Genomic DNA, 23,065 nt, shown 5'->3' with positions numbered 1-23,065 from the left:
GTTGTAGAGGCGGTTAAAAGAGGAAGAATCGGATTTTGACAAATTTTTCCGGCACTACGGAAAAATTGTGCCGAAGTCCCAACTTCGGTGAATTATTTAGGGGGTCAAACGGCCTCCGATGATGATGCATGTTATCTCTTTGGAATCCTCTATGAGTGTAGAATGTTAGGTAAAAATTTCATCAAATTTGAAGTCTGGAAAGTGGATCAAACCCGGGATGAAGTAACCGGCTGTCGGTCCGGGTTACTGTTCATCCGGGTGGAAAATAAGGGATTTCATGCTATAATAGGGTATTAAGCCTAGATTAGGCTAAGGGAGACCTTGTACTCGTGCAAGGGAGTCCCTAATACACATAAATGATGAGTTAATTAATAGAAAAAGAAAAAAAGGAAAGAAAAGAAAAGATTTAGGGAACGGGGGAGTTGAATCAATTAAAGTTCCCTATATTATAATTGGCACGTAGATTATAGCCCTTGATACAGGACTAAATGTATTGTAAATGCATGTCACAGTTGGGCAAGAAGCTAGGGAACAAGAGGAAGAAGTTCCCCACTACCAGCTGTAGATTTTTGGAGGCGTATCAGGGCTGTGCCAGATTGACAGGTGAGTGGGAGCCATGTACTTTGCACCATGAGCATTCTTAATTCATTTTCATGAATATCGCCAAGTGTGAATTGATTCCACTTGTGCATATTGACTGATATTGTAGTAGATTCCTCTATAATCTTGATTCTCCATGCTTGATTATTCTGTACATGCATTTGAGGGAACATTGAGAGGAATTACGAGAGGTTGATGAGTAATCAAATTGATTCCGAATTGTGAAATGATTTCTTTTGTAAATTGATTTCATTTCCTCTATTTCAAAGATTTGTAGAGCCTTTTTAGTGGTATATTGAGTTGTATTGCACTTCCTTGACCCTCACTTCTAACCCTGATGTTAGTTTATGATTGGGTCATGATTAAGTGAGTGGTAGTCTTGATTATGCTCCTTTTTAGTAGAGTATTGGGAGGGTGCATTATGGCATTTATGCATGGCTTGGCAGTATCTGCAGGACACCTATAGTCGATGGGGTTGAACATCGGCCTTTGTGCACATAGTAGCCTTCTGGGTGGGCGGAGCCCAGTCCCTTCCTAGGGGGGACACGGCCCTAGGCGTAGGATCGGCCGGTCCTACGACTTATATTCTGCTTGCCGCCGGGCATAGTAAGACCCCGCGAGGTGCAGTATGGCTTTCCGCGGATGTAGAATTCCCACGAGGTGCCGTTTAGTATATAGATGTGAGATGGATTTCTGTTCTGGATACTGGCCAGCATTTATATGATCAGTGTGGTGTCTTATCCTGCATATGCATGTGACAGTAGGGAGTTGTTGCTGGTTCGCCTGGGGCGTAAAACCCACCTCCCGATAGCTGTCTAGCATTTATGTTATCGGTATGGTGTCTTATCCTGCATATGCATGTGACCGTAGGAAGTTGTTGCTGGTTCGCCTGGGGCGTAAAACCCACCTCCCGATAGCTGTCTAGCATTTATGTTATCGGTATGGTGTCTTATCCTGCATATGCATGTGACAGTAGGGAGTTGTTGCTGGTTCGCCTGGGGCGTAAAACCCACCTCCCGACAGCTGTCTAGTGATGATTTACATATTGGTGTGGTGTCATATTCGATATATGCATATGGCAGTAGGGAGTTGTTGCTGGTTCGCCTGGGGCGTAAAACCCACCTCCCGACAGCTGTCTAGTGATGATTTCAGTATATTGACACCTGATTTGTATGTTCCAGCATTATGATCTATTGAGCATATTCATGAGTAGCATATATGTTTACTTGATTATTTCATATATGCTTCAGATGAGTTGATATTGATTGTGGTGATATTGATGACTTACTCCATATTCTCTATGTTGAGTTCATGTTCATCTTGTTATTGATCTTGAGATTTCATCTCGAGCCATGATTATATTCTGTCTCATGTGCATAGTACTCTCTACTCCACTCACTGAGTATTCATATACTCACTCCCCAGTTTGATATTTTTGATTGCAGGGCAGGTATTGTATAGAGAGGAGCAGGGTTAGAGATTGTCTGCTTGCTGTGCCGCTCCATAGTATAGTATAGTATAATGTAGATAGAGGTTTATTCCCTTTTGGTGTATTATAAACCTTCTGTTGTATATAGTGTATAGTTACAGTCATAGATCCTGTTGTGGATATGGGTTTGACCATGGATGGAATGGGAACCAGATTTTTATACATATGAGTTATATGCCTGAGATAATGTATTGATATATATTGTCCAGGTTCATTATGTGACGGATTATGTGATTGCTGCTCTGACAGGTAGTGTGTTGTATGTATTGAGATAATCCTGACAGGTCACTATAGGACAAGTGATCATTTTGTGCATGCATCATGCCAAATTTTTCAAGATTCATTGATGATTGATAGGTAGTAGGGTTCTACGCGGTGGCTGGTGGCCTTATGCCTACCCGCACCCTAGGACCGTCGCGGCGGCCCGCCGGGAACGGGGCGGGGGTCGTGACAAAGCTTGGTATCAGAGCAAAGGTTAAGAAGAGTCCTGTCAGAGCAATAGGGTGAGTCAGGATTAAGTATAGGATTATACTATGGAGCATAAGGTTTTTCTGTATGTTAATTTATGAGTCATTTACAATTCAGTAAAATATATTATGACTCAGTGTGTAATGACTGCCTTCTCTTTTTAACTCTTTTAGAGACATATAAAGAATACCTCCAAGAAGAGGATCTGCTCGTCCTGGAAAGAGGATGGAGCCAGATATAGCATTGGATGCGGGTTCCGCACATGTCGAGCCCCAAAGAGAAAAATCTCCTCCTGCTGATAGACGGAGGGTTAATGATCAAGGAGAGGTAGGAAGTAGAGATGCATTGATGGAACAGTACTGGCGGAGAATCAGGCTCTGAGGGAGCAGATTGCTCGGGGGAAATCTCCTGCCCCGTCAGTAGTATCCATCCCACCTCCTGTACCTGTGCCAAGAAGTTTGGCCAGGCGAGCTCTAGATGATGAGGGGATTACTGTACAGGAATTTCTGAGGCTCAGAACCTCGGAGTTTAAGGGGATAGTATAAAAGCGAAGTATGTGTATCCTACCTGTGTGGTAGAGATAGAAGGTAAAACACTTCTAATTGATTTGATTTCCAATACCACACCGAGCAGAATATGAAAAGCAGATACACTCACCCCTTTGAGTAATCAGGTAATTTACTCTTTTAAATTCGAGGACGAATTTTATATAAGGAGGGGAGGATGTAATAACCCCAAATTTTTTTTTTATATATAAAAAGGGATAGAATAGTTCTTTAAAATTGATATAAGGGGTAAAATTGGAAGGAATCAAAAGATAATGGCATAGTTGTAGATACGTTGAAGTGGTAAGGGTAAAATTGGAAAGAAATCAAAAGTTAATGGCATAATCGTAGATATGTTGAAGTGTTAGGGGTAAAATAGAAATTTAATAATATTAAAAAAAGGGTGAATAGTATCTTGATGTGATTTAATTGGAGGGTTTGAGCTGGCTTTTGGAATGAAACCGAGAGAAAGAGGGAGGGGGTTCTCAGGCGTGAAACAGAGAAAAGAAAGAAAGAAAGAAAGAAAAAGAGAAGAAGAAGAAGAAGAAAGAAGAAGAGGAAGAGGATTCGAGGAGGAAAGAGATCTCGGTTGCACTTCCAGCTGAAGGGAAAAACGTAGATCTCCTTCTCCTCTACGCAAGGACCTCGATTTCCAAAAAGAAAAAGGTAAATGTCCATCCCTATCTAGTCTTTTGATAACATTAGGCTATACAAAGGGTGAATATAGTCTAGAGGGGTCGGATAAGGGTTGTAGAGGCGGTTAAAAGAGGAAGAATCGGATTTTGACAAATTTTTCCGGCACTACGGAAAAATTGTGCCGAAGTCCCAACTTCGGCGAATTATTTAGGGGGTCAAACGGCCTCCGATGATGATGCATGTTATCTCTTTGGAATCCTCTATGAGTGTAAAATGTTAGGTAAAAATTTCATCAAATTTGAAGTCTGGAAAGTGGATCAAACCCGGGATGAAGTAACCGGCTGTCGGTCCGGGTTACTGTTCATCCGGGTGGAAAATAAGGGATTTCATGCTATAATAGGGTATTAAGCCTAGATTAGGCTAAGGGAGACCTTGTACTCGTGTAAGGGAGTCCCTAATACACATAAATGATGAGTTAATTAATAGAAAAAGAAAAAAAGGAAAGAAAAGAAAAGATTTAGGGAACGGGGGAGTTGAATCAATTAAAGTTCCCTATATTATAATTGGCACGTAGATTATAGCCCTTGATACAGGACTAAATGTATTATAAATGCATGTCACAGTTGGGCAAGAAGCTAGGGAACAAGAGGAAGAAGTTCCCCACTACCAGCTGTAGATTTTTGGAGGCGTATCAGGGCTGTGCCAGATTGACAGGTGAGTGGGAGCCATGTACTTTGCACCATGAGCATTCTTAATTCATTTTCATGAATATCGCCAAGTGTGAATTGATTCCACTTGTGCATATTGACTGATATTGTAGTAGATTCCTCTATAATCTTGATTCTCCATGCTTGATTATTCTGTACATGCATTTGAGGGAACATTGAGAGGAATTACGAGAGGTTGATGAGTAATCAAATTGATTCCGAATTGTGAAATGATTTCTTTTGTAAATTGATTTCATTTCCTCTATTTCAAAGATTTGTAGAGCCTTTTTAGTGGTATATTGAGTTGTATTGCACTTCCTTGACCCTCACTTCTAACCCTGATGTTAGTTTATGATTGGGTCATGATTAAGTGAGTGGTAGTCTTGATTATGCTCCTTTTTAGTAGAGTATTGGGAGGGTGCATTATGGCATTTATGCATGGCTTGGCAGTATCTGCAGGACACCTATAGTCGATGGGGTTGAACATCGGCCTTTGTGCACATAGTAGCCTTCTGGGTGGGCGGAGCCCAGTCCCTTCCTAGGGGGGGACACGGCCCTAGGCGTAGGATCGGCCGGTCCTACGACTTATATTCTGCTTGCCGCCGGGCATAGTAAGACCCCGCGAGGTGCAGTATGGCTTTCCGCGGATGTAGAATTCCCACGAGGTGCCGTTTAGTATATAGATGTGAGATGGATTTCTGTTCTGGATACTGGCCAGCATTTATATGATCAGTGTGGTGTCTTATCCTGCATATGCATGTGACAGTAGGGAGTTGTTGCTGGTTCGCCTGGGGCGTAAAACCCACCTCCCGATAGCTGTCTAGCATTTATGTTATCGGTATGGTGTCTTATCCTGCATATGCATGTGACAGTAGGGAGTTGTTGCTGGTTCGCCTGGGGCGTAAAACCTACCTCCCGATAGCTGTCTAGCATTTATGTTATCGGTATGGTGTCTTATCCTGCATATGCATGTGACAGTAGGGAGTTGTTGCTGGTTCGCCTGGAGCGTAAAACCCACCTCCCAACAGCTGTCTAGTGATGATTTACATATTGGTGTGGTGTCATATTCGATATATGCATATGGCAGTAGGAAGTTGTTGCTGGTTCGCCTGGGGCGTAAAACCCACCTCCCGACAGCTGTCTAGTGATGATTTCAGCATATTGACACCTGATTTGTATGTTCCAGCATTATGATCTATTGAGCATATTCATGAGTAGCATATATGTTTACTTGATTATTTCATATATGCTTCAGATGAGTTGATATTGATTGTGGTGATATTGATGACTTACTCCATATTCTCTATGTTGAGTTCATGTTCATCTTGTTATTGATCTTGAGATTTCATCTCGAGCCATGATTATATTCTGTCTCATGTGCATAGTACTCTCTACTCCACTCACTGAGTATTCATATACTCACTCCCCAGTTTGATATTTTTGATTGCAGGGCAGGTATTGTATAGAGAGGAGCAGGGTTAGAGATTGTCTACTTGCTGTGCCGCTCCATAGTATAGTATAGTATAATGTAGATAGAGGTTTATTTCTTTTTGGTGTATTATAAACCTTCTGTTGTATATAGTGTATAGTTACAGTCATAGATCCTGTTGTGGATATGGGTTTGACCATGGATGGAATGGGAACCAGATTTTTATACATATGAGTTATATGCCTGAGATAATGTATTGATATATATTGTCCAGGTTCATTATGTGACGGATTATGTGATTGCTGCTCTGACAGGTAGTGTGTTGTATGTATTGAGATAATCCTGACAGGTCACTATAGGAAAAGTGATCATTTTGTGCATGCATCATGCCAAATTTTTCAAGATTCATTGATGATTGATAGGTAGTAGGGTTCTACGCGGTGGCTGGTGGCCTTATGTCTACCCGCACCCTAGGACCGTCGCGGCGGCCCGCCGGGAACGGGGCGGGGGTCGTGACACATATTTATTTTTATATTTTCACAAATTAATATTATATTATTTTTTTTTCTTTATCTCCTACCGCCAAACATTTATTCATGCCACTTAGTTCCTTTTAATATATTTATTAGATTTAATATTATATCGAGCTTGATTGCAGTAGGATGAGCCAGGATCGTTTTTTTTTATCTTTATCTTATATGGAGCTTGTTGATAAAAATATTTGTTGAATAGATATTATATTTTAGATTTTTTTGTATTTTTTTGTTTTTTTTTTTGTGCCTCGCATTATATGAGAGTATTTTGGATCTATCAAATAACTTAAAAAAATAGTTCAATAGTTTAGTAAAATAATTGTCAAATATCTGATTTTATCCAAAAACTTGACCCGGCACCCATTTTTTTTATTGTCCAAAGTTGGGTATGGTATAGATTTTAATTGGATTTAGTTTAGGCTTAGATCTAATAAAATTATTTTGTATTTGGGCTTCGATGTAGCCAAACCCGGCACCTCTATTTGTGGATAGGAGAATATAAATGGATTAAAAAAAGAAGAAGCTAAAGATGCTAGGCAGGCCGATCTATTTAATGCAAACATGAAAGTGAAATTTAAATGAATTTTCATGAATCCTCTACTTTAGTGCAAGTCAATCTTCTTAAATTTTAAAATATTGATTGGAAATGGCCGATCGGTCTTTAGCCATAAAGTCAAAGACAAACTTGGAGTGCGAAATCTCGGGCTTCTAAAATTCCTGTGACATTTGGGCATGTGCAGACGTCCAAAACAAAAAACCTAGTGATATAAGCTTTGTGTTTTAAAAATGCTATACAAAAAAAAACGCACTTCCATATTGACGTTGAAATAACTTATGAGTTGCTTGTAGCTTACGGAAGCGGATCGTGCGAAGCCGAGGAGACTGTATTCCATTGATGCCACCTTTTAGCAAAATAATTTTGACTTTCCAGCTCAGGCGTTTCCGCTAACGTTGCTTGGCATCAAGGGATAACGGAGGTGATTGCCGAAGGCCATTTAATAATGGAATGCGGATCTGGGACGACTCGGTGCGGATGTCGCGTCCCCCTCAAAAAACTAATATAATTAACGGTGGAATGATGGTGGAATAGAATAGTCTGGGAATTGGAATCCGGATCTCGCCGGCTACCAACCTAGCACTGGGGCTCCGTTCGGATTTACCGGGAGACCCCTCGTAATCGGACGGCGAAGAAGCAGCGAGGTAGTTAGCCCCCACCTCCTGATCATCGTAAGATAAATTTTGACGGAAGCTTGTCTGCCAGGGACAAAAAGGCAGGAGTGGCATTTGTAATCAGAAACCACTGCTCTAGACTGCTTGTTGCAAGGGATGTCGTTCCTTTAAGGGTTCAGTTTTTGGAGCAGGGCTCAGAGCCGCATGGAAGAGGCTTTTATATGCGAGATACGTACTTGAAGTCAGCTATATCTTTCTGGAGGAAGATTCAGTCTCGTTGATTGAGCGCTTACGGGAGGAGGGGCGAAGGAAGGTTGAGTACCTGCTCCTAAGTGACACACGACATTTGTTGCGGGAGTGCCGTGTTGCCCAGATCAGGCACGTCTTTCGGAAGATGAATCAAGCTGTGGATTGAGTCACCTCAATTGTCGCTCATCATTCTAGAGATTGTCTGTAGACCCAGCAGTTCTCTGTTTCTTCTGCTTTGTATAGTTTTCTTGAAAATGATGTAGTTGGCTGTGCTCATGTGAGAGCTGTGTGAGCAGCCATTGTACCAAAAAAAACAAAAAAAAAAAAAGTAAGAAGCGGCGGGGTAGTGTTAAAAAAAAGAAGGATTTCTTATCTTTCTTTTTATCCCCTTCTCGTAGGAAAAATTCCGGTATCAAATTCCACGGATTTCCAACTAATTTAAAAATAACGCAGCCCAATCCGAATCGAAGTTATTTGGACTTTGCTTTGATTCAGGCTTTGCGTGTGGATTAGATTTGAACCTAAAATTGTATTTGGATATTTTAGGCTCAAAAATTATGATTTTTAATTGTTTTCATGACTTGAAGTGTTGGGAACCTTGAAAAGACAACATTTTCTATGAGGTTTTTGGTTTCTGGTCACAAAGTTCAGAATTGGATACATTCGAAAATAACAAAAGGAGTGACTATAAAATTTTATATCTAAAGTAATTTACATTTTTTTAAAAAAATTATCAAATACTGCACGATACAAAGTCATGATTAATAATTTTATTCAATTTAGCGATAAATTTCATTTAGTTAATCCTGTCTTATGCTGTTTATTATAATTTATATGCGGTCCTCCTGCAAATCTTATGCGAGGCAGATTGTTAATCCTGTCTTTACCCGATTTGACCAAACTACTCGATGGATTTGATAAAATAAATTCCGAATTCGATCCCATCTAATCAGAGTTTGACTCAATTAATTAGACTTGTCTTATGCTGCTCCTCAGAGTCGGTGACGAGAGGAACAGGATCAATCATATCTCCTGTAAAATTATTGCATGGGTTTGTTTGCGGTGAAAGCATGGGTGAAATCGGATCATATCATAAAATTATTGCATGGGTTTATGTGTAAAAATGAGACTGAGGCTTCTGTTTCAGGAAAGCTCGGGAGAGCTTGGAGAATGGAGATAAGCTGGCGGCAGGAACTAAGGGCTTGTAAATGCTGGTCATGTCTGATGTCTCGAATGTATTAAATCTTTGGGTCCAAATCCATGGGACGAGGGAGATAGGCAGGCAAATATCATTCCAAGCCCTGTTTGATGCGACATATGTCATTGTTCGATCATGATAGGTTATGGAAGCTCCTCGACGGAATCGATGTGCTACCTATATCCACGGTAGATGTAATACAAGTGGTTGTAATGGACCGGGCATTCATTGCAGGGGTCCACCGAGTGGGAGGATTAGGCAATGCAATTCCTTACCCCATGAATTCAAGTATGTAGAAAGGGTATGTTTACGAGCAGGTGATGTGGCCTTGGGAGGCGTGCCAACGTGGACGGCAGATTGCCGATCAAAAATGATAAAATATTTTTTTTTTTTTTTTACTAAAGCGGATTATTTATCCAAATTCGATATACTCGATGAAGTCAAAAAAAAAAAAAAAAAAATTCTAAAGTACTCCAAGCAACTTTCTTTTTTCAACCCGTAAAGGACCTTCGAAGTAACAAGTCACATACGATGCTACTCGGTCTGCGGTTCTGTTAGCATCTTCGAACACGTGCTTGGCCTAAAAAGCTATATCATCATCGGTCATAGCTGAAATGTTCTGAAGCAGAAGATGGCCCGTAACATCGATCGAGTATTGCCTAGGCCGAGCTACCCCGCCTTCAGCTTGGGCCCCATAAAATATCAACACTTCATCGAGGGATTTTTGACATCTTAAGTTCTGAGTTGCAACTATTACCCTGAAGGACTTCTATTCCATGGAATTTTTTATTTTGTCGATATTTAGACTTTCCTCAAGGCATCACGCGAAGGGAAACGAAAAATGCCAGTATGAGATGGGCTCTTGGATAATGAAGCCCGATCCCAGAACGACTACGGAGGAACAAGCAAAGGCCCAGCCCAAGAAGGCCTGGCCCCGTTGGCATGGCAGAATAAAATGAATTGCTACCGTTTCTTGCTGGCCAGGTCTGAGCCCATGAAAAAGCCCGAACCAAGATCTTGATCGATGAGCCCGAGGATAACGACCAGGACAGCCCACCAGCCAGGACTCATTGCGCTACAGGCCGACAAATGTAAGTTTCGGCGCCCACTGGATTCATCCACTTTCCGGTCTACCGACCATACCTGTTTCTATGTTGCGAGGGAGAAATCACTACAGGAAGGGCAGCTATTCTTGTTTCACATGTGAATTAAAGGACTTCAGCTGGCAGCTCGGCCGGCCTGCTCAAGCCCAAAATCCTTTTAGACGGGCTGAGGCAAAAATTGTTAGGCCTGATGCATCAGGCCCAGTCGGAAAATAGATCTATATAATAAACAAGCCAGACTTTGGACTAGAAGGACAAAAGCATGGTCTGATCCCTTTTTTTTTTCTTGTGTTACTTATTTATGTTTGATGTATTTATAGATTTAGCTGATAATTATCATTGATATATGAATTTAATATAATAATAGATACTTTGTAGCTTATTGGCAATATTTAATTCTTCATATTTAATATTTTTAAATATTCTTTTGAAAATCCAAAAGATGATCTTAAAGTCCGGGATCCGGTCCAAAGCTGGAAATCCGGGCTTGAGCCTAGATGGCAGGGCCAAAGCTACGCCTTGGACACCATGATCCTACATCAAATTAAATAATTGAGTAATATTTTTAAAGAATGGACACCATGATCCTACATCAAATTATGATAAGAAGATAGACGCTGGTTATGAAATTGTATTGACCAACTGCAATTACGACATAGAATAAATATAAACAACAAGCATCATCTATTAACCCAAATGAAAAAGATGTGTCCTGTTCCTGCACATTGCAATCATTTTTATAGATTGCCATCCATCATTTTTTGTATGAAAACTTTGATAGTGTTCACACCATTTATTTTCACGCATAATGCAAATTATAGTGTAAACAAAACAATAGGTTTAAATTTTAGTACTTGTGGTCATTCTTTAGACTCTATTGTAGGCCCATATCAAGTCTACCTGATTAGGGTCATTCCTTCATGAGCCCAGTAGGCCCATGTTCGAATCCAAAGAAGAAACTTGCCACTTGAGGTTGGATTGTAGAGAAGCACAAGACGATAGGAGTCCGAGGTTTTTGAGGGGGTGGGGTGGAGAATAATGGGACTCCAACTAGTATAGAAAATGAATAAATAATAAAGTTACATCGAACAGAATGAAAACATGAGAATTTTCATTATAATAGTAAGATATTGCCTCATAAACACCGCATATTTTTTTTTTAAAAAAAAGGAGAGCTAATTATGATAATCTCATGATAATTGTAATAATCCCTTCTAACTCGAATAGAAACCTTATGAAATTTAATTTTTTTTTGGAGGTGTGCGCGAATAAAGTGCTGATTTTTTTAATAAATAGCGTGCAACTCAAGTCTTGAGCAAAGTCTAAAAAAGCTGTCCTTTCTTGTCCTTAAAGAAAAGAAAAACAAAAGGTAGTGTACGCATAAACCTTTCATTTTATTTGTATAAAATCTCACGCTGGCGATTCACAGCATTGTTTATTTGAGCCAATTTCGTTCAAATAATAGAATGAGGTTCTTCTAAGTCAGGTAAACGACGCGTACGTCTTTAGTGTTGACTCCTCTCGAAGACTGACTTAATTAGATTTTCCACGTGTTGAAAGAAACATATCACCAAAACTCCAATACGTCCACACCTTTGCTGACTTGTGGGTGACTAAGTTTCTTTGGGAATGGGACTCATGGAAATTTAGACTCTTCACCCGGTCTTATGCTTAACCTGCTGAATGGAAGGTGGAAGCCAGCCTGAAATTTTTTGTCAGACTAGGGCTGAAGTCCAACCACAGAAGTTTAGGTCTGCATTGCTCCCTTTGCTTTCTCTTTTTATTCGTCCATATTTGTACTTGTTCTTTTATAGTTGGACTGATCCACCCTAGAGCTAGTGGACCTAGTTCAACTAATAATTTCTTTTAAATAGGTTGGCACAGGGCAAGCACTAGGTCAGGCAAGATCCATTTTGAGAAAAAGGCACCATAAATTTTGTCTAATTCCAACCAAAATTGCTGTTTAGGTTCGTAGAACGCTGTAATCGTTACAATCTCGTTATTGGGAGTTGGGACCTTAACCTTGTCAAGCAGGTTGGATACAATAAACGAACCACATGATCTTAAATAGAATTAAATCGAATGTCAGTGGCCTACTAAAAATTCAATGGTCTTAAATTAATTAAGTGCATCACGTGTTGGACTCTAAATTACAATTTATAAATGATGCAAGATGTAAGTATTTTGATCTTTTAAAATGACGGTATTCCCCATCAATTCTATGAAAAGGAAAAGAAAAAAAATAAGGGTCAAAACCTAATTGTGGAGGTTACTTATTGGTTATTGAACCAAAACGTTTTTCTTACCGCCCAATTAGTCAGTGGTCCGCTAATCTAGAAAAGGCAATTAGTCAATGGTCCGCTAATCTAGAAAAGGATCGTTCTCCTAGACCAAAGTTGCAAGAAAATGGTTTTTTTTTTATTCAACTGTCTTGGGTCTAGATGCAGGTTTAGAAATTTTTTCAGATCAATTCAGGTCCGAGTCCAAATAAGAATCTTAAAATTGAAACCAATTTTAGCCCAACTCGAGCACCACGTACTCGCCACAAAAGGAGATATCCTTTTATTTCTTCCATTTTGTGCATGGAGAATGACCATCAACACTCGAAGAAGAAAATTATGTTTTCATGAAATCTAAGGCAAGTTACAATTCTTTAACGTATAAGCACCACCATATTCTCATGCGTTGTATGAACTCATTGGTCGATTCCTTTTCGGAGCGCCAAGTCAATGTAAGTTTTCAATCCACGCTTCTTGACTATTCTTCAACAGAAGGCTTATCTCTCTCTCGCCATCTCCTCCTTTATCATGCCAGCTTATGTTGTTGAAACTTTTTCTTTGAGAAAAATTATATCCTACACGGCATGCATCAGCCATTCATCTCCATAGCGGTGCACTGAAATAAGTACTTAATGAATAGGAATCATAAAAATAAGCAGCTGTGATTGGTGATAAGTGCATGCATCCGTAAATTAAATTAATGGTGAATATTAATTTTTGCGCTTGCAAACCTTGAGGGTTGACCCATTTATTATTTGATAATGCGTGTAAATTTCGTAAGGGAGGGGGTGGGCACGCAACTCAGTTACTCAGGCCTTTGTCAAGCCCTCATTTTGGCAAGGGGTTTCTTCTGTGTGCCCTTCAATATGGCTGGGCCCGTGGTATAAACTTTACTCCTTACCCTAGAGTTAGGAACCGGGCGCTATCAAGTGGCCCCACCTTTGTCCCTTTGGTCCAGCGAAGAGGAAAGAATGAAAGGGAAGTGGACCTTCTCAGAGACAAGCAAGCAAGCAAACAAACAAACGTAAAAAAGAAGAAAAAACATAGGCCTCTGAATGATATAAATAGGAGATGTTGCCATGCTCTAGAACGTAAGTGTTGCTGCTTTCTACTATAGTGGGTGGTGGGACCCTTGAGACATTTTCTCCGGAGGACCACAAGCTAAGTCAAAGTGCCTAGCTGGCAAGTCATGGTCGGTCGAGCCCACCCACATCCCGAGGGCACTGTGGCTCGTGGACTCTTGCCTCGTCTAACTATGGTTAACCTTGCCGTTGGACTTGTGCACATGAAGACAGACACAAACCTAGGCAATCCTGACCGAAGATTATATTCTATGAACTATCGTTTTGTTTCTTTTTCTTTTTCTTTTTTTCTTTTTTATTCAAGTTGACTATGTGATAAAGTGGGGTATAAATTCTCCCAGACAAAGGAACTATGGTTACTATAAGATTCTCTTTATAAGATATGTTGTCAATATTGTTCAGTGAGCAAAAAGACATATCTGCGGATCATAGATCTATTTTCCTTGTTTTTTCTATCAATCGCATCTTTTGGGAACTATTTTGGAACAGATTTTACTGGTTGGATTTTTAAAATTTCTTCCTAACTGAATTATTTGGAACTCTGCAAAGGTAAGCTTGAAGATAACATCTAGAGCTTGTTAACCTCAAAAGAAGATGACAACCTAAGGCTTATCTGCAAATAATTTGATCATCTACATGCCATAGCAGAATTGGAGACCCTTTTAGTTGATGGAGATACGATGCTCGCTGATTTCCTCTTCGTTCTTCCACCAAAGAGCATGCAAAGTGGGAATTGACTCCTCCCACCATCTTGCCTTTTGCTGTCAAACCTCCACCCACTAGGATGAATATATGGCTCCATACAAGAAAGGGATATTGAATTATATGAGACTTTTAACGGAATATTATGGAATAGACTTGAATAATGGGATCATAATACTCTTCTGCATTGTATTGTCCGATGTTGCCATTGGATTAGCCCAAACTTCAAGTCAACATGCTTCCGATAATTAGGTTTGGTGGGATATGGAAGGGTAAAGGTGAACTTCTCCCACCAGGGCAAATTAGTCAAATCAGATTCCACTATAGGATGCTGGATTCAACTATATCCAAACGTAAAGCCTCTTATTCCATATTCTCCACTCAAGATAAAGTTTCCGCTCTGCATAACCAAACCATATGTTCCAGTGTATACACTTGGAACTTGCTCTGAACTTGGTTATGGAAACAGGATTCCTTCGCCAACTGGAGAAATTAGAAAAGGTTCTTTAACTACAGATTTGTAATGTTGGTACGTTCCATTTTCTTATTATTTTCCAAGAAACTTTGTCACAAAGACCCGAGCGCTAAATTACACAGTTTCCTCCAAAACTCTTTTCACGGGAAAAAAAAAAAAGAAAAAAGGAAAAGGGAAATAAAGAGAGGATACATATACATAGAAGCCATAGACTGCCATATCAAGAAACCATTTCTTGTTAATGTATTACTAATAACATCATCTTCTTGGTCTTCCAAAAGGAGTATTTCCCCGAGGAAGGCCACTTATAATTGTTTAATAATAATAAAAAAAAGACAAGCACGGTCTTTTAATAATGGAACAAAGAGAACACCTCGAATGGCCCAAAGCATCTTTGACAAACAAGAAATCATTGCTCATCTTCAACACTCAGAAAAAAAAAATCAAGAAACCAGCTTTACTTCCTAAATTAAAGCTTCTCACGTGACATGGACCATCCCCATCCCATTATCACGCGTCTCCAAAATGTTTGTCGCGTTGGATACAAGTCGATCTACCCCATTAAAAATCTATAACTTACCCCATTTATGAAACTTTGCGAAGAAGCTACACAACAGTAGAAATTAGTGGATATCGCCATCCCTCACTCCCGTCACTGCATCCCCAACCCCATACGCTTGAGAGAGACCTCTATGAGCTCGTACTAAATGCTCCATTGACATTTGATCAAACAAATCCAAATGCAATTGATAAGGAAGGCATGCATATGGTCACAGTTCATGGTTGGATGCACGAAACCTGACGCCGGTCAACGGAGAGAACAGAGAGGCAGCGGGACCCACCGCCCACATCCACCTCCTCGTCCATACCGCCTCCCGCAAATAAAAAATTCAGTTACGGCCCGTGGGCCCCGCGGCCTCTGACCTCCGCCGAGCGCAACGGGCGAAGCAACGAGACCCCCGGACCCGAAACCAGTCTCAAATCCACCTTCGGAAAACGGCCTCCGCTCCGCGACCAATTCCGCGGCCGCCTCCCCTCCCCTGCTCCTCCCCTTTCGGTCAAATTTCTTGATTTTTCTTTCCAATTTTCTTTCCTTTTTGTTTACACGATATACCAAACCTCCCTCTACAAAGCTCTGAACCCAGAGAAGGGGGGGGGGGGGGGGGGGGGGGGGGAGAAAAGAAAAAGGCCATCAAAAGAAACAGAATAAAGAGGAGGAGGAGGAGGAGGAGTGGATCCGAGGACGAGATACAACGATGAGCACCTCATGGGATGGAGGGACGACATCGCAGGAACCCTCGATCAGATCTGATCAGATCTCACAGGAGGAGTCGAATATGAGACGAGAGCATCCGTGGACTCGGGTACAGCGTTCTGGGTGTGGCGGTGCTCCCCCTCGTACGTTACGATCAGCATCGACGGGTCGTCGGGCGCCCGCTCCACGTGCTTCCTCGCCGGGCACCCCCTCAGGCTGCTACACTTGTAGTAACCCCTGAGAGAAAAGAGACCAGTTAGATCAAGTGCAAACCGTCTGATCGAGATCAGACCGTCAAGATAGTTAGTTACCTCGGGTAGGGGGAGCCCTTGATGGGCTTCTGCCCGTACTTGCGCCAGGAATGCTCGTCGGGAGGGATGTCGGCCATCTTCGAGCTTATCGCCGGAACTCTGATCGTCTTCTTCACCCGAGACTTCCTGCATTTTTTAAAAAAAATTTATTTAAGAATTAATTCACCGAACAAAAACAAAGGAGATGAGTAAGGCTTGCCGGAATTAATTCGCCGGGTGGTTGCTTACCTTCTCTTGGAGCAGTGGCAGCGGCCGCCGGAGGCGTACTCGGAATGGGCGTGCTCGTGGCACTTCTTCTTGTAAGAGGAGGAGAGCGGCGGCTTGCCAGCGGAGGGGGCGACAGGGTGGAGGAGCAGGGATGACCCCTGCTTACCGTTGGAGACACTGCCGTCGCCGGTGATGGACGTCATGAACGACGAGTTCGCCGAGGGCATCGGGGTCGACATGCTGAAGCTCTCCTTGGTGTACTGGCTGGTGGCGGTTTCGCCGCCTTCGATGACAGGGGGGTACGTGCCCGGGTTCGGCTTGGTGAAGTCCAGCGTCAGGGTCTGGGGAGGAGGCGGCGGTGGGAGTGGCGCCGCCGGCTGGGGTTGCTGCGCCTGGAGGGGAATCGGCGCGTGGGTCAGGATCTGGGGAGCCTGCGCCGCCGTGGGGCCGCGGCGGAAGCGAGCGTGGCCGGTGCGGTTGAGGATGGAGATGACCTTCTTGAACTTGGAGACGGTGACGTCGGCAATCTCCCGGCAGTCGAGCTGCGGGGACTTGTGGTGGGAGAGCTGGAAGATGAGGTGCTCCATGCTCCGGAGGCCGGCGGCCGCCGCCTCCTGGATAGCGATCTGATCGTCCATCTTAGAGTAGCCCATAAGATCAACGGCCATCGGATCGAAGAAGATCACAAGAGAATCCGAACCCTCTCTTCGTCGAGAAGAGTATCAGGCCACCATCAGAGGAGGAGGAAGAGGAGGAGGGACCGAGAAGGAGATCAGGAGGAAGGGAAAAAGGAACAAGCAGGGGATTATATAGAGAGGAGCGATTCGTCCTGGGAAACCAAATGGGAGGGGAACCGAGATTGGAGTCAAAGGAGACTTTGCATCAGACGGCCAGCATCTATGTGATCTTTTTATGTCCTTACTCTCGTGATGGGAACAAAAAAAAAATAAAAAATAAAGAACTACTTGGATGAGCATGGAGTAGGTGGTGGGAAGCTTCAAGCTTGTCCTTCGAGGAAAAAAAAAAAAAAAAGAAAGAAAGTCCAAGTACCTGTATCGCGAGAGCATGTTCTTATTTTTTTTAATCACGGCGTATTGGACGCTCCCCTCCCTCCGACGAATGGACTTTTGGCTCGAGTTACGGGTTATAAATAATTAAGCAAAAGAACGTGCTTAAGGTTACGAGTCAACCGTTAAAATTTGGAAAAATAATGAAAATCGAACAAATCAACCTTCTGCATTAATAGGTCGTTTGGAGAAGAGTAATTTGAAGGAATCTTATTATTAATTTATTTTTTCAGTTTAATGAGATCATTGTCCTTGTGTACACTGGAACTCGGTGTATATCTGGTGGTTTTGGTGGTAGTGGACTTTGCACGTAGCGGATGATGGACTTCTAGATGATCTGAGTTGTCTTTCGGTGGTATCGGATGGATCACGTGAAAAGCACTTTAAATAGTGCGAGAAAATAGTCAACGGATGAAGCACTGCCGAAGGGTTGCAATGGACATCATAAAGATGTATACTTTTTTGATTTCTAGCGAGGTTTGAATAGAGGCATACTTTATCCCGGCACTCCACTCAATTTTATATCTCAAGTCTTGAATTAGGTGTGGTATACCATTTGGTTGGTTGGCTCGAGGTCAAGTATGATCTAAACCTAATCCAATATATTTTTGTTTGAGTTAAAATCAGATTAGGTTGGGCCTATAGACTATTACTTCATTTAGCTACTCGTTTTATAGTTCAAAGTTGTATTATTGGAAATTTTTAGAAAAAACTAAAAAGCTAGCCACAGATTCGTTCAAAAACGTTTTTAGTTTGATCCAAAAATGATAATTGTAAAAGAATAGGTTCGTAAACTTTACTCAATATACACGAGAACGTTACAAATTGGAAACTATCAAATAAAGTATGAATATTTAAATATAATTTAATAAAAGTAGGTGAGGAGAGATAAGAGTCGTTGAGATGAATAGAGATTATCGTAAATGAAAATTCGTTCCATGGTTCTAGAAAGATAGTTAGGATGTAGAAGAATATATTTTATAATTTAGGTTTTCGAATTTGATTTGGTCTAAGGCCAGATGTATTCCTTATTAAATTAAATTAGACTTGAATGACATATGGATTGGATTGGATTAAAAAAAATGCCAAACCTAGTCAGACCAGATTTTTAAATCAGGTTCAATTTTCAAACCCAGCTCGATGTCTGGGCTTTTAAAAACAATTCACGTTGAAACTAATGTGAGTCACAAACCAATCTAATCTATTTGCAGCCTATTCCTCTCTCTCTAAATATGCCAAAACTTACTCTAAATTTCTACCAAAAAGCACTCCTGGTAACTACGTCCTATAGAGTTAATATCATATTAGTGTTGGCTAGATTTTTCAAGAAAAAACATTATATAATTTATGTGTTAGGACAAAACAGTTGGAGAGAGCAAGAGTAGAATTGTTTCTTAACGGCTAGAATTTAACACGTGCAGCACGGAGATGATAAATAAAGAGGGCATAAGAAGCCATCCCAGTAATTTGCAAAATAAGAGAAAGAAGGTATTGCCGAAAGTATTTATTTAGGGGAAAATTTTGATGATGTTGTTTTCGCACTCGCTAGTACTAGGGTCCATCAACAGTAGTTGGATCAGTGGCCTTTGAGATAGGCGGTGGCCCATTAGGCCCGGCAATATTTTGTGGGGTAGGACGGGGGTGGCTCCATCGTCACCGATTTTGGCCCACATAACCTCTTGGACCTTCTTTCTTTTTTTCCTTTTTTTTTTGATTAAAGCGGCTACTCATTTCATATAACTCTAACGTGAGTACAATCTGCCAAATTACGAAAAAGTAAAAGATACAAAGAGAGGTGAATGTCTGATACAGACGTCCAAAGAAAATTTTCGGAATGCCGGATAACAAAGAAAGCGACCCAATCTGCAGCCTCGTTCGCCTCCCTGAACACATGTCCTATTTGAACATCACCCATCAACCGCGCCATCCTACGGGTCTTCCGAATGAGGGGATGACCATCTCCAAACTGATCCGCCCCTCGGAGCCAGTCGATAACCCCAGATGAATCTCCCTCGAGGCAGACTCGTTCCACACCAAGTACCTGCCACGCATAAGAGATACCCTCCCAAGCTGCCTGCAGCTCTGCCCCAACCACTGTGAGTCCTGGCGTGCGCCGCCCTCCTGTTGCTATCATCCTACCAAGGTGCTCCCTGATCACAAATCCAACCCCTCCAGTCACACCATCCACTGATCGATTACCGTCGAAATTTTCTTTAAGATAGCCAAGGGGTGGGGGTACCCAAGAAACAAGGGCAAACTGGGGCGCTGAAGTAGCGTGAAGAGTACCCTAGATGTCCTTGGCTATCCTACAATAAAACTCAACAGTAGCCGCAAGAACCTCCCTCGCATATAGCGTCGCTCTGTCCACTACCATCCTCGGAGGCGACCTCCTTCCCTCAAACAGGCCGGTATTCCTTTCCAACCAGATGTAGTAGGACAAGTATGCCACCAAAATCCCAGCCTCAGCAGATTCGGGACTCCGCATGGATACTCTCAGCATATGAATAATATCCTGCGCAGAGACCATTGAGTCAGGTAGTAGAACCGGTGACCTCCTCCATATCTCTTGGGCTCTAGGGCAATGCAGAAGGACATGCTCGGTCGTTTCCTCGATATTTGCATACTCCTCACAGCACTGAGAGACCGCCATGCCACATCAGACTAACAAGCTTTTCGTAGAAAGGCAGTCCCAGGCCACCTTCCAGATGAATAACGCCAAACGGGGGTGAATCCGCAGCATCCATATCCAACCACCCTCAATCTGACGAGATGTCTCCCTACAGATCAAGGCATGAAGATCTCTAGCACGAACCCGCGACCGTCCTGTCGACATCCATACTAGCCTGTCGGCCTCCCCCGGAGGGAACCGGAAGAGACAGAACCGACTTCGCCAGCTGCTCCCCAAAAACCTCTCGGATCATCTCCTCCCTCCATCGACCCCCCTCTAAAGTCAACGGCTCGCTAACCCTGCAGCCAGCTAATCTCATCAGGTCCACCATGGTTGGCATGCGACAGATCGGTAGCTCGGTCACCTAGCTATCCTCCAGCATATCAATAGACCGACCGTCATCTATGATCCATCTGATCTCCGGAAGCACCACCACAGCTCTAGTACACATCTCTCTCCGGATCGGAGAATGGTGACGGCCAGTTCGCACCCCGGGAGTCAAGGCGCCATACTTGGCCCTCATCAGCGAGGACTACATACTCTCGGGCTCGAGCACAAATCTAGCTGCATGTCTAACCGCTAAGGCCTCCCGCCTTGCCACCAGGAACTGCACCCCCAAACCTCCGTAGCTAGTCGGCTGACATACAACATCCCATGCCAGCAAATGGACTCCACCTCTGTCACTGCTCCTCCCCCAAATAAAGTTCTTGAATAGCTGCTCAAGGGACCTCAAGACTGTAACTGGAATGCTAGTGTTGGAAAGTAGGTAAATAGGGACCGAAGTAAGAACTGATCGAACCAGAGTGATCCTACCCATCATAGAAAGTGTATGCATTTGCCACCCCTCTAATCTGCGTTTTGATATTAAGCTCCAGGGATGTACAGTCCCTACGCCGCAGCCGCTGGCCCGAGAGTGGGACCCCCAAGTATGTCATCGTGCCCTCCTGCTCTCCCACCCCCAAGATCTCCAATATAGACCGCCTCACCGCCACTTTGGTCTTCGGGCTGAAAGTAATAGCTGACTTGGTCAGATTGACCCGCTGTCCCGATGCTGCACAGTAATCTCGAGGGCATCCTCTCATGTGCGCGCTCTAAGGTAGGGATGCAATCGAGTCAAATTGAATTAGGCATATAGAGGTTTGAACTCGACTCAATTCAAAATACTTAAATTCAAAATTCGACTCAAGATCGATTGAGCCTTAATATCCATGATTGAGCACTTGAGATTGACTCAACTCGACTCGAATATCAACTGAGCCACATCCGAGCTCGAGTTTAACTTGAATTCGAGCCTTGATCATAATTAAAAAAATATAGTTAAAACAAAATATAATATTATATTATATTTTAAAATATTATATTAATAATATATTATTGTTGCCGCTAAATTCTACACTGAGGTTGGTAGCTACTCAGCGTGTTTTGAGGTCGATGTGAACTGAAGAGGAGTAAGGTCAGATGTGGCCGAGGTGAAAATAAGCTAAATGCTGCCGAGATCAATCTGCAGGAAGTTTGCTTGTCGGAAGGTTTCCGGTGAAGAAATTTTCGATGGTTAAGTTAGAATAATAGAGCAATAGTGTGGAAGAAAAAAAATTATCAAGTACAATGTCCAAAAAGTTAACTTACCTGAGAATTCCCGGACCACCCCTTTATACAAGGTAGAATACTGATCAATTACTTGATTTAGCATGATATGCCTTGGTTGTAAAGTAATGGCAGGCTGCACGTTAACAACACGGCAATTGTCCCACGTGAGCAACATGTGGCGACAATTACGCTAATCATGCATTGACTGTAGCGTCGCCTTAACTGCTGGTTTTTATTAGTACGAGCAGAGTGGCACCTCAGTTTTTACCGACGTTGTTCACTCTGTATTAATCGAGGTCAAGGAGGTCGATTTAAGCCGAGACCAAGATATCCAATATTTTTTCCATCAATTATAAATAATAAAAAAAATATTAATAAAAATGTGTATACTCGACTAGGCTTGTAAGTTTTCAAGCTGATTATTTTGCTATTCGAGCTCCACTCTAAAAAATGCTTGAACTACCTGAGCTCGATAGTAGTCTAATCAAGTTAAATCGAGCTTGGACCCAAGCCGAGCTCGACGGCTCATTTGCACCCAAGGCCTTTCTTTGGTATAAGACTGGTCTGGGAACATGGTCCAATGTAGACAGCTTAAATCTTGTAATCCTCAAAAAAATATTTAGAGTATCTCAACAATATTTGGGTCCATAACTTCCTCTGAATGGCGTGGGGATATTCTAGGCAGATTTTATGTACCTTGTCATTTTTCATACAGATATCATGACTAATACAGATTGCTGGTTTAATTTAATCCACTCATATATGATGGGATCATGGGAAATGCATAAGGATGCAAGCATTCATTTAAGGAAAGAATGAGAAAAGCGCCTCCAAAATCGTGCACCCCATGGGACTCCAATAATTAAAAAAAAAATCCCACACGTGCTATGCCCCATTGCTCATAGAAGAAAAAAATTCTCGATTTCCTTTTTAATCAGGAACCTTATGGATCCATAACTCCTTTCAATCAAAACCAATATTATGTAATCAAAACCAATTATTATAGACCGAAGCTCTTTTTTTTCGGTAAACTGGTTTATAAATCCGGTTTACCAAAAAAAAAAAAGAGCTCCATGGATAAAAATACTGTCATAAATAGAATATTTATCATGCAACTTATTTAATAAAGCTACAAACATTCCATGTACCATGAGTGTTCTTGTGCATCGTATATGCTGACTTCTATTAAAGTATGTCATGCTACAATTTTAGCAAACTTACCAGTAAATATGCTAATTTATACTTGACAGGCGACCGAAGACCAGAAGCAGGTTTATTGGGCTGGGCCAGCAAGGAGGGCTTCAT

At 42.0% G+C, this 23,065-nt stretch overlaps 1 protein-coding gene across 3 annotated transcripts; it reads right to left on the bottom strand.

Moving 5' to 3' along the window:
* Positions 1-15,103: 15,103 nt before the first annotated feature.
* On the bottom strand, positions 15,104-17,234 carry LOC103714091 (putative WRKY transcription factor 11). Of its 3 annotated transcripts, XM_008801226.5 has the most exons (4): positions 16,460-17,234; positions 16,232-16,357; positions 15,930-16,157; positions 15,104-15,800 (listed from the first exon to the last, which is right to left on the bottom strand). In XM_008801226.5, exons 1-3 carry the CDS (start codon positions 17,104-17,106, stop codon positions 15,968-15,970), a joined length of 963 nt encoding a protein of 320 aa, XP_008799448.4. In that variant the 5' UTR covers positions 17,107-17,234; the 3' UTR covers positions 15,104-15,800; positions 15,930-15,967. The 3 variants fall into 3 exon arrangements, with proteins under 3 accessions (XP_008799448.4, XP_008799447.4, XP_088563927.2); XM_008801225.6 differs by having other exon boundaries at positions 15,750-16,157; XM_088707801.2 differs by lacking the exons at positions 15,104-15,800; positions 15,930-16,157 and having other exon boundaries at positions 16,228-16,357.
* Between the last annotated feature and the right edge of the window lie 5,831 nt (positions 17,235-23,065).

This window comes from Phoenix dactylifera, chromosome 11 (genome assembly GCF_051530095.1).
Source record: "Phoenix dactylifera cultivar Ajwa chromosome 11, Ajwa_hap1_PhDact_Kaust_v1.1, whole genome shotgun sequence".
Lineage (NCBI taxonomy): Eukaryota > Viridiplantae > Streptophyta > Magnoliopsida > Arecales > Arecaceae > Phoenix > Phoenix dactylifera.
The sequence above is the reverse complement of the archived record's forward strand: the minus strand, read 5'-3'. Positions and strand labels throughout refer to the sequence as shown.

What these genes read in the sequence shown, in the direction of transcription:
- LOC103714091 (XM_008801226.5), bottom strand. Translation starts at nt 17,106, where the DNA reads ATGGCCGTTGATCTTATGGGCTACTCTAAGATGGACGATCAGATCGCT. An exon ending in TGCCACTGCTCCAAGAGAAG is followed by an intron (nt 16,358 to 16,459) that starts GTAAGCAACCAC and finishes TAAAAAATGCAG; the next exon opens with GAAGTCTCGGGTGAAGAAGA. An exon ending in AAGGGCTCCCCCTACCCGAG is followed by an intron (nt 16,158 to 16,231) that starts GTAACTAACTAT and finishes CTTTTCTCTCAG; the next exon opens with GGGTTACTACAAGTGTAGCA.